The sequence below is a fragment of the Hydra vulgaris genome, chromosome 01 (assembly GCF_038396675.1).
Source record: "Hydra vulgaris chromosome 01, alternate assembly HydraT2T_AEP".
Classification (NCBI taxonomy): Eukaryota; Metazoa; Cnidaria; class Hydrozoa; order Anthoathecata; family Hydridae; genus Hydra; species Hydra vulgaris.
The window spans coordinates 26,742,384-26,755,000 of NC_088920.1; the positions used below are offsets into that span (position 1 = coordinate 26,742,384).

Here is a 12,617-nt window from a genome sequence, read left to right on the forward strand (position 1 = left end):
TATGTAAGAACTGAATACAAAAACGAACTACATAATTGGATGATTCGTAAATGGTTAATTGAGTATGGAAAAGTAACATGGGACCACCCATAGAGAAAATTCCTTTAAAAGCTGTTATCCAACAAAATAAAGATAATAAAATCAGACTCGTTTTGGACTGACGAGAAGCTAACAGTTTTTTCGAGACGCATACAAGAGATACAGAAGTGGGTGTTGAAAAATTGAGGGAATGCATAAGAATGGAAAACAAACCAGCAATCATTGATTTACGCAAGCCTCATCCCCAGTTAAAAATTGAGGAATCTCTTTGGCCATTCCAAACAGTGGCATTCAAAACAAAAGTATTCTTTTACACAACTTGGTTTTGTATTGAATGTTTCGCCAATGATTATGAAATCTGTTGTGAGTGCCATTATAGATCAAGACGATTTGATGAAGAGGGGAGTATCCGCTTACATGGATACCATTTTTGTAAAACAGGAGGTAGTGAGTCTAAATTATGTCAGAAAACATTTAAAAAAAAATGGGTTTAGAGAGTAAGGAAGGTGAATATGTAGCAGCTTTGTCATCACAAAAAAGCGTTAAAGTTAGTGAAAAAGTTTTGGTATCAGGAACCATCGAGACTGAAAACCTTTCTTTTTCAGAACAAATCAGTTTGCAGAATGAGCAACCAAGTGTCTTCAAGATTCTTTTGACACCTGTAAAAGAACTTTTTTTTTACAGGTGTCAAAAGCATCTTGAAGACACTTTTGCTTAGATTTATTTTGTCTAACAAAGCATAAGAATTGTATATTGCGCTTTAACTATGTTGAATACTACACAACAGTTTTTCGATATATACAGTAGCTTTTTGTACTTTTGTAAATTGTTATTATGAATTATTAAGTTTGTAATTTTATATTTATTTCTAATTAAGATTGTTATATTGTAACAATAAACTGTTATACGCCTAAAAACTACGCAATAACTCTGCAATTAAAATAGTTAGAATTAAAAAATAATAATCATAAAACTGTTTAAAGTTTCATCCGTAATGTTAAGTACAAATTTTTGATTTGTAGGCGAACTTTTTCATCAAGAAAAGTGAATTAGTTATTTTTTCATTACTTTTGTACAAACAGTTATTGATTTATGACCCAGACTAAGCTATGTTTAACATAAATAAGAAGCTACCGCCAAGCATATTTGTTTTTCGTGCTAAGGCATTTAAATTAAAACCCAGCAGTTTAAAATTGGTAATATGACTCACGACATAAAATATTCATGGTCTTTATCGAACTTCTGCGTTATTTTTAAAGCACGATTTCCTTCATTATTTTAGGTGCAAAATTTTTCTTTGATATTCTTACTTTTGTAATAAAATAATAATAATAACTAAAGTTAAACAAGAAAATTGTGTTTTTAATGTTGTTTAACTTTTAATAATTAAAAAAATTTTTTTTTTTTTGTTTTTGTTTTAGAAATCCTGTCCTATTGATGACGCAACATTTATATCACGAATTTTTTTTGGTTGGGTTACGAGGTTTGATTTTTAAGAGTTATACTTGTTTCTAAATATGAGACATATCTTTGATTTTGATACAGTAATTTTATGAGAGATAAAAACGTTGAAAAAAGTGTTTTATCAAAATTTGATATTTGAACTCTTTACGTACTCAATATCCTGAAAATCAAATGTGATGGTATTTGATACAGGTAGAACTAGGGAGGAGGCAAATTCTTCCATAACTTGAAAGTGCGAACAACTACAGATTTATGATATAGTTTGTTTTGCTGTTGATTTATGTGCATTTATATTAACCTACCCAGCAAACATTCTATAGTGGAATTTCAAGAGACCTTTATAGACATTTTGAGCGGACTGCTGAAGTTTTGCTTATCGGTTACTTTGTGGATCATTAATGACAGCCGACAAAAGCGGCTAGTTGATGACTAGCCACTATTAGAATATCGAAATATTATTGGCTTACCATTTATAGTAGCTGCCACATGGTCTACTAAGTAACCGATGGTTACTATAAATGCAAATATAGGTCCACTGAAACTCGGCTAAAACAATGTTTGCTGGGTTAGTTCAAGTTATCAAAAAATTTTACCATCAAGCCACAGTTCATTAAAGTATTAACAGTAACTGACTTGTTATGAAAACTTAAACTATGTTTTTTTCTTTCAAAATTAAATCATTTATTAAAATATATTTGCGTATAATATATACAAATATACAAATACATACAAATAAAAGAATCCTACTTCGAAAAATTAACTTTAATGTGTTTCCGTTAGCAACTTTGCTGTTTATCTTTTATCAACTAAGTAATTTGTGTCTTAAGACCATGTTTAGATCCGTGAGTCGAACAAGTTGGGTAACATGTTTAAACTTTTAATTTATATGTAAATTTTTTGATAAACTTTGACAAGTGATATAACTAATGTACGTTACAACAATTTTAATTGTTTAGTAGGTAATTACCTCATTTATCTAATTCAGATTTACTAACAGAGAAACAAATTCAATTTTTTTAACAATTTTTACCAAATACTAGATAATTTAACGTGTTAAAATGCAAAAACAGGCAAGAGATTTTTTAGCAACAATCAGGCAAAGTATCTGGTCAATGATTCTATTTTAGAAATAGGTAATAATAATTTGAACAATGGTTTTAAAACTTGAATACATTTTTGTAAAATTTATAGGCTTGATTTGGGATTGCAACCGCATTTTTAGCTGTTTAAAACAGATAACCTTTAGACATGGCTCAAACTTCAAATATGGAAGTGTTAATGCTTATATTGCTTTAAAAAAATTGCAACGTTGTTTTTATATTAATAATTTTTTAGAACAATCGTAATAATTATATCATCCTCATAATAATAATTATAAATAAGCTATGATAACAATTTAATATATGGTAATAGTAGTATGAACAAAAAAAATTTAGCCAACTTAATTTGAAAAAATCATTGTGACATCATTAAGATTTTGCACAAATAAAGCCTTAATTAGTTGATAAAAGATAAACAGCAAAGTTGCTAACGGAAACACATTAAAGTTAGTTTTTCGAAGTAGGATTTTTTCATTTGTATTTATTTGTATATTTGTATATATTATACGCAAATATATTTTAATAAATGATTTAATTTTGAAAGAAAAAGACAAAGTTTAAGTTTTCATAACAAGTCAGTAACTGTTAATATTGTAATGAAATGTGGCTTGATGGTAAAAATTTTTTGATGACTTGAACTAATCCAGCAAACATTGTTTTAGCGGAGTTTCAGTGGACCTATATATGCATTTAGAGTAGGGGAGAGTGGTACTGAATGGACCACAAAATTCGCCTTTTTTATAAACTCGATATTTTCTTATATTGTCAATAACTATGGCGAATATATTAAATCAAAAGACAAGATTGATATCTTAACGAACTATCCTTAAAGGCTGTAACCCTTTGCGCTAACAGAACATAGTTAAAATGTGCAATAAATGTGACCCGTACCAAATTGTTTAGTGGTCCATTCAGTACTTTTGATTGTACTGAATGGACCGGCCCTTGTACTGAATGGACCACAAAATAAGCCTTTTTTTATAAATAAGATAAATATCTATATTTTTAAAACTATGGTAGATAAATTAATTTATAAGGAAAGATTGATATTTTAACTAACTATCCTTGTATATTGAATACTATTTTGGAAGTTGTAAGCCAGTGCGCAAACAGAACATAGTTAAAATATACTATAAATGTGACTCATACCAAACTATTTAGTGGTCCATTTACTGCCCTTGCACTGAATGGACTAGCATTTTAGTTGATTTATTTAATGAATAGCAAGTTACACTATGCAAAGTAATTAGGGTGATAAATGGAGCTTAAAAACAAGAAAACGGTATGTTGAGACATTGATATTTCTGACAAAAAAATTAAAATAAGTTGAATTACTTAATACAATTTTAGACCAATCAGATAGTCAAAGTACAATAGTCACAAACATATTGGCTGGCATTATCTGCACTTGTGCAAGCTTTATGTGCCCAGCTTGCACACTATCTGCAACGGTACCACACTTCGTTGTCTTGACCCATTTCTTCACATATAGCACAAAAATCATTATTTGATATAATACCTTCACTAATATTTAAACAATCTTTAACACCGTTGTCACTTTTTTCAACACAAATATCATCAGCCTCATCATTATTATATGTCATTAATAGAAACTTCAGAGATTTAGAGTTATTTGATTTCTTTTTTGGTTTCCTTTGGCGTTTGTTTGTACTATCTCTTTGTTTTTCAGAAAGGTTTTGTTTTTTTAAATTTCGCTGAAGTTGTTGATTTCGAAGAGCCTCTTTAATTGGAGTATCAGTTAGAATCGAAGAGGAGAGCTTTTTACGAGCACCTTTAGATTTTTCTAAACGAGCTTTTGCAGAAGGATAAGGGCGTTTACTTTCTACATTCAGGGTATTGCTTACATTTTTGTTGTCTTTAACATTTCTATTTATTTCTATTAAAACTGTATTGATGTTGAGTGTTTCAGGATTGGATTTGTTTATTTCTACTGAAACTGAATTGATGTTAAGTGTTTCAGGATTGGATTTGTTTATTTCAACTGAAACTGGATTGATGTTGAATGTTTCAGGATGGATCTGTTTATTTCTACTGAAACTGGATCGATGTTGAGTGCTTCAGAATTAGGTTTATTAATTTCTATTGAAACTGGAATAATGTTGAGTCTTTCAGGATTGGGTCTGTTTGTAACCTGAGATAAAAAAAAATCCTCATCCTTCCATCGATCAGGTTGAAATGGACTTATACCAGATGCTGAAAAACCACTAATGATGTTAGCTGGCATTGATACTTTTGCCCAAGCCTTTCCAGAAATTTCTGCAATGTCATAGATCGAGAGATCGTTTTTCCTGGATGTGATACTAACCAGCTATCAATTTCACGATTATAATGGCATTTGAATGGTCCATAAACTGCTATATCTAGTGGTTGCAGTTTGTGTGATGTATGGGGTGGGATTGTCAAAACAATTACACCATTATCTGATGCTAAGTCAATGAAGTTAATGAACATATGTGTCTCATGATTATCTAGTATCAATAGCACAGGGTTTGCCTTAGATGGTCGAACACTTTTTATAAAATGATTAAACCACTCCATAAACGTTGATTCCACCATCCACCCAGATTTGTTGGCAGTGCCAACAGAACCAGGAATTGAATTTCGCAGAAAATAATCTTTAAAATGAACACGTGGAAAAATGTAGAATGGTGTTATCGATGATCCACTTGCATTTATTGCATTGCACATTGTTACCAAGATACCTCGTTCTGCACTTGTAACAGACGCAACTTGCCGCTCTCCTCTCTTTGCTAAAACATGCTCTGGCACTTGTACAGTAGTAACACCAGTCTCATCAACATTCCATATATCATTAAGTGAAAACTTGTATTTAATCAAAACTTTACGCAGATTATTATAAAATATTTCGACATTATGTTTGTTGAATGCTGACATTCGACCAATAGATGTTGCCTCTGGTTTTCTTATAACCAGTTCTGGATGACGCTTTAAAAATGCTCTAAACCAATCTACACATGTTTATTTGTTTCCCAAGGTTTAGCAGAACCTAGACGGGAATGTGGTAATTTCTTCTCAAGTTTGAGAGCATATTCAAACGTTAGTGCTCTTAGCTTAATTGGACATAAACCATATCCCATTTTTGCAGAAACTAAACAATATTGAACCAGCTCGTGTTCCTCTGATACTGAAAAAATTTTCATAGAACTGTTACTATATGGAACACACTGCAATTTATTTAAACCGTCCGGTGATAGTTGAGCTTCTTTAATTCTCCTTTTAAGAGTTGAACGTTTGACTCCAAATATCTCAACAGCTTTTCTTTCAGATAAAGTTTTTGTCAAAACATTCTCAACTGCTTGGATCATATTAATGGGATCCCAATCACCTTTTACTGCTGTTACTTTACGATGTCTCATAATTGTTCTGAAATGAATAAAACTTGCTTATAACCGTATTATAAAAAAAAATCATCAGTGCTATTATATATATATATATATATATATATATATATATATATATATATATATATATATATATATATATATAATAGTAGTGTGTGCTATAGTAGTATTATATATATATATATATATATATATATATATATATATATATATATATATATATATATATATAACATAGACAAAATTCTATATTTTATAAAAGTTTGAATGTAGAATAATTTGTATACGATGATCAACAAGCTTAAGCGATATAAATAGAATAAATAATTTGCAATATTTAAATATTGCAATTTAAACAATGCACTTAAACTAAGAATAATTAATTATTATTGGTTTTATTACTTTGTTTTTTATATTATTGTAGAAGCTACTGATAATTTGATATACAAGATATTTTCTATTACAAGAAACTTAGACATTTGATTAAGTCTCATTACATTCGTAATGTTTCTCGATGTTTTTTAAAAATTTTGATACTCAATTTTTTTACTTATCCTTACTTCTTGTTCGTAATAATTATCCTTCATTCAATCTAAGAAGTTAAATAATAACAACATAAATAATTTAATATATCGTAATAATATTACGACATATCAAATTATTCAAATAATGAAATAAACTGCAGATTAAATTATTACCAAGGTATGTAAATAAGTAGTATGCTAAAGTCTTTATTTTTTTATTTCCTAGTTCACACTTCCATTGTTTGTTTAAATTAAAAAATTTTGTATTTTGTTTTAGTAAGTAACATACTGAAGCGCCATAAATACTCTTACAGAAAGATGAACCGGTCCATTCAGTACCATCAATGGTGGTTCATCCAGTACACTTATCAAAATGCACATATTACCCATTTAATTAAAGCAATCAGTAAATCATATAACCTTCAATCTAATGTTATACAAAGTAAAAAATATATATCTAAAACATCATTATTAATCATAGTTAACTTTACCTTAAAAATTTATTGTAAATTGAAATAAATTGAAAAGATAAAAAATTACTTTTGAGTTAAAAAAAATACAAAATAGAAATATAAATGCATTATTACGAATAAAGTTAAACAAAAAATACTAAAGAGACTTTGGGTATATAAAATGTATATGCAATGAAAAAAAAGTAATTTACCGCTTGTTAAGTTCTTATTTTTCAAATTGTCCATTCAGTACAAGGTCCATTCAGTACCACTCTCCCCTAACCATCGGTTACCTAGTGGACCATGTGGCAGCCACTATAAAAAAGACAAATTGTCTGAGAGCAAATAAAAACCCAATACTTTTTCCCCATAACCCTAAATATTAAGACAAAAAATTATTAAATATTTTACTATTCTAAATATTATACTATTCTAAATTAAGCTTATGTTCATGCACAGATTTTAAAGGTCATCTAATAATATTTTTATGTTCAAAATTTATAAATGTGTAATATTTTGACCCCCTTTAAAAAGAGGAACTTATAAACTTTTTTTCCTAACAAACCAGGAGCTGATTACTTGATTTCGAAAAATATTTTTTGAGTTTAAACTTTGATAAAGTTCAAAATATTTTTTGAAATTCTAACCTGTGATTCTATACAAAAAAAAATTCAACAGTATTTTTAATCACTTGCAAGTGACCATTTTTATTGCTTTTATGCAAGTTGTATTTGTGCAAACATGTTTGTTTTCTGATAATAAAACTCCTTCGAATTTGAAAATGTGTTTGATTATTGTGTAAGCAACGAACACAGTTCTTTCCTAAGTCGTTACAGAAAATCTATACTCGTATCAAGTTCTTAGAGAGTACTTGTAGCGGTTCATATTATTTAGATGCAAAAATAAGAATTTTTTTTTGCCAAAACTGACCCTTTAATGATTTTGTGTTGGTGAACAGAGAATTACTAAGTCAATTTTTATCCTTTTTACGATCAAATTTTTTTGCTTCAACTTATAATAGTAAACATTGAGAGCTTTATTTGAATAGTGTATTGCAACTAAGTGTTATACCACATAAATACTTAATTGAAATAATTGTCTTCAACTGTAAATGTGATGTAAAAAAATATATATAAAAATATTATTTGTAAAGAAAATATTTTTAAAAAGATATTTGTCAAAATGTATTTAAAAACTGCTTTGAGTCTATACTTGATTAGGCATTTTATAACATCTGCTCCTAGTAAAACTTAAAAGACGGATTTGTTGTTCATACAGGAGATACCTTTTCATAAACTTCTACAAACTAAAGTTGAAAGGGAATATTTTATGACTACTGCTCAGCAAAAATTGTGAATCGTTTCATACTCTTTTTACTTTTTATATGAAATCTCTTTTTATGATTTGGTAATAAAACAGCCACGAAATATCTTTGTTGCCTTCTATTAATAGCAAAAACGGACAGGCTATGAAACGAACTATAGGAAATGAAAAACAAATAAAACTTAATGACCGAAACAATAAAAGACAGACAAAGAAAAATAGTATTTGTTAACTATTACGTTTTAAAACTTTCTTAGTTAATGATGTTAAGTCATAACTAATCCATCGGCTGTTACATCATACGCTTCATTAGCTGTTATATCTTACTCTATAAACTCAAAGAAATAAGTTATTGAACCTGTTACTGGTGCGTCAAAAAAAAACCCAAATAATAATAGTATTAAATCAAATTTTCATTTTCATTTTTAGATCAAATTAAGACTGTCACCAAAATTACTAGTATCATTATTTAGTAAAATCTGCCATTTGTGCTTAACAGAATTGTCCAAGATTAACTTTGTTGTTCCAAAATATATCTTGCAATTGAGCTGATACTCAATAGCTACGGCGGGCTTTATTTATAAAAAGATAAAAAATTTCCAGATATCGTTAATAAATAAAATTAAAAAAATAGAATTAAATTAAATGTCTTTTTTAAATTAAATCTAAAAAAAAAATTTGCTGCTGCAAAAAGCCATGCAATTTCTTCTTTCTTCTTTATATGTTAAGGTAATAGAATAATCAAAAATCTGAAATCGTTTATACTAACCAAATATTATTAATTTTTTACAATTTGTATTGAAAAATACCGTGAATATATATATATATATATATATATATATATATATATATATATATATATATATATATATATATATATATATATATATATGGAGTTAATTTCCAAACGTCGTCACGAAAATAAATTTGTCGTAAGCAACCACAAAACCACAAACCTGAAAATTAAATCACGCGGTTGTAACAATAGTTTTTTTCCGTATAGGATTTTTTCTGTATAGTTTCAGTTGTATATAAATTTTTAACGAACAAAACTATATTTGTATTTCACCTGACGACAGTGGCGGGTTTTAGGAGGAAGTAGGGGCTATAGGGGTAGTAGCCACTCTCCTTGGGACTTTTTTTCAGAAATATTGTTTTGAAAATTGACTATTATACAGAATTGGACTATTATACTAACAAATGATATTGACTATTATACGTAATTATACGTATATGAACTTGATTATTACGCTAAAGTACAAAAAATTAAAAAAGAAAGTTACTTACAAATGAAAAATATGCGGACCTTTAATTTTTTTTTTAAAGACGTTTTTAACCCCTTCCTAAGCGAGTGACAAAACCCACCCTGCCTGATGATTGCAACATTATGAAACTTAAAGTTGTGAAAATCACGTAGTTTTATTTTCTACTTATATCTTTTTTATATTTGTTTTCTATTTATATCTATTTTATATTTATTTTCTACTTCATGTTTAATATTGTATAACTATCTTTATATAATAATGTATAATATTGTACAATTAAAAGAAAGATAAACTATAGCTATATAGTATATATGTTACTGTTACCAACAGTACCAGGAATTAGCTAAATGCTAACGTATATAATGTAGTTTAATATTGCAACTCTGTGTTTCATATTTTACAATCTTCAGGCAAGTAGTAAAAGTTTACCATATGTTTAGTGGACGTTACGGTTCATATTTGTATTTTAGATCGTTACGGGATGGAAATTGTTTAGCAATTAGGTTAGTGCTATTATTAATTTGTTTATAGTTAGAAAATAGTTGTGAAATAGTTAAGTGTTTCAATGGTTGTTTAAAATATTCGTTTATGTGATAATATGCATTATTTATATATTGAAAAAATATAGAATTAAAAACTGATATAAAAATTTAAATAATATTGTAAAACTTAATACAATTGCTATATATGTGAGTAATTTATTAATTAGCGTAGAAATATTTGAAGTAGAGTAATATAGAAATTGTTGTTAGTTAGATTTGTAGCGAGCTTTGTAATTTTTTAATAAAGGTTTATTTTCGTGGCGGCAGTTTGATATAATTTCGGTTCATTTATTTAGCAGTTCCTCAGGATTTGGATACAATATAATAGTAAATTTCTCATAGATATAGTGGGTATCTTTTGGAAATATTTGAGTAGGTGGGGCAGGGGGGTACAGACTTCAGAATAGACCATGCAAATATATGGGTTTCCTTAGAATTGATTATCAAAACCCAGACGTAGTTTGATAGGGCAGTAGACTTTTTGTATCTAACATTACTGAATTAAGATTTGTGGTTGTTATATCTGGTTTTCCATTCACCTTCCGCTAATCCAATATAAACTTTGTTGGGTTGGTTTTTAGCTGAGATGATGCATTTGTATATGTTTTTGGATTTGCAATTACCATTAAGAGGACATTCTGTTTTTCGACAACTGCATTTTAGGTCATTTTTTTCAATTCTTGTTTTTTTTCAAAAATTTTGTTGTTGTGGTTTTTTATAATTTTTTTGATATTTTCAATGCAGCTGTATCAATATATGTATCAATCTATATGTATGTATGTATCAATTAATCAAATTTTTTAATGAGCTCGAGGCCCAAGAAAATAGCAAACAACAATAAACATATATCTAAACAAAAAAGTGTTTCAATTATAACCCAGCTCTTATTTTAACATCAATGGAATAAGTGTAACCATACATAAACCTCAACGTCCACTAAACATATTGAAAAATTAAATTTTTACTACTTGCTTGAAGATTGTGGTAAAACATGAAACTCAGAGTTGCAATGTTAAACTATATTATAAACATCAGCATTCAGCTAACTCCTGGTACTGCTAGTAACATTAACATTGAATTTAAAGCCTTTTTTAAGTGTTCTGGAAATTTCTTAAATTTTTGTGGCAAAGAATTGTAACTCAAACTAAACATTTTTTGACTTTTGTCAACATTTTTTTTGAAGAATGATCAAACAAATTTAATTGCAATTACTCAACAGTGTATTTTATTTATTTATTCTTTTCTTTTTCAATAAGTTACGCAGTTTCAATACCCAATTTTCTTTGGCGTTATGCAGTTAGAGTTATACAGTTACACAAATCCGCACAAAAAACTCAAAACTTTTTTCATCAGTTGCTTAAATTTTATGAACTTTTACATTTTGCACTTTACATTTTGTACTAAACATTTAATATTTTGCCGAACTAAAAGTAGAATTAGCGAAAAGATGTATTGAGACGTAATATTACGTCATAAATTGAGACGTCAATTGAGACGTAACTATACGTAAGAAAATTTAAGACCAAATTAAAACCTCGTTTTTTTAAAGTTACCTTTCAATTATTTGCACTTTTGTAAACCATTCAAGTTTTAAAAGTGTATCAAATAGATGTAACGTTACAAATTGAAACTTTTTTTTCGCGACAAAGTAACCAACAAAGACGAAGTTATTTTACAAAAAAATAAATAAATAAATAGCTATATGTCAACGATAAACAAACATTTACTGCATTGTTAAGTTAATTAAATCAATATTTAATTAGAAATAAGGGAAAGTAATCTTGTAAATTATAGTAACCGATTGAGAAGTAACGAAACTTCAAAACGGTATACTATAACTTGTAGGGGCCTGTTTTTTATTACACTTATATTATATTTTCTTATTTAAACTCATTAGAAGTGAATACATTTCCGGAATATAAAAGGTTTATATGCAAAAATTTTAAAATATTCAATCTTTCTTCCGCTTCTTGTTTAGTCTACCAGTTTAAGATAACTGAGAAGTTTCGAACTATCACTAGCTGTTGGCCAATCACATTAAATCGTTTGTGACCAATAATATTTTGAGATACAATTTTTTTCTGAAATACCCCAACATTAAGATCTCAAAATAAATAGTAAAAAGTTGGATGACTTTCTATTTATAATAGAATTAACGAGTTCCGTCGCATGTTTTTTCCTTCGATCTTTCAAAGAGTTCAGTTTTAATTCCATTAGTAGAGGGACTAAATAAACATCACGATTGGCACCATAAATAACCTGTTAAGCAATTTTTAAGTTGTGTCAAGCTTAATCAATTAAGTAGGAACTGCATATAATAAAATTGCACCAAAATATTCGAGCTGAGAACTTATAAGGATATATAAACTAGTCTTAAAAGGTCACTTGATAGGTAATGACTAGCTCTTGAGAGGACTCCTAAAATACCATGACATTTTCTTTTACATCTTGGGTTGATTGTGAGGCCATACGATTTGCAGAATTCTTTAGTATTATTAAATGTATGCACCAATTTAGTTACTAGT

General features: G+C 28.2%; 1 protein-coding gene across 2 annotated transcripts in view; it reads left to right on the forward strand.

The window, feature by feature from the left end:
• The window catches only part of LOC100203006 (multidrug resistance-associated protein 1), a 111,912-nt gene that overhangs the window by 16,644 nt on the left and 82,651 nt on the right, over window positions 1-12,617 (forward strand). For both annotated transcript variants that reach the window (XM_065787787.1, XM_065787788.1), the window contains one exon: window positions 1,461-1,522. In XM_065787787.1, the coding sequence (XP_065643859.1) occupies window positions 1,461-1,522 (62 nt within the window). The remainder of the gene's footprint in view (window positions 1-1,460; window positions 1,523-12,617) is intronic.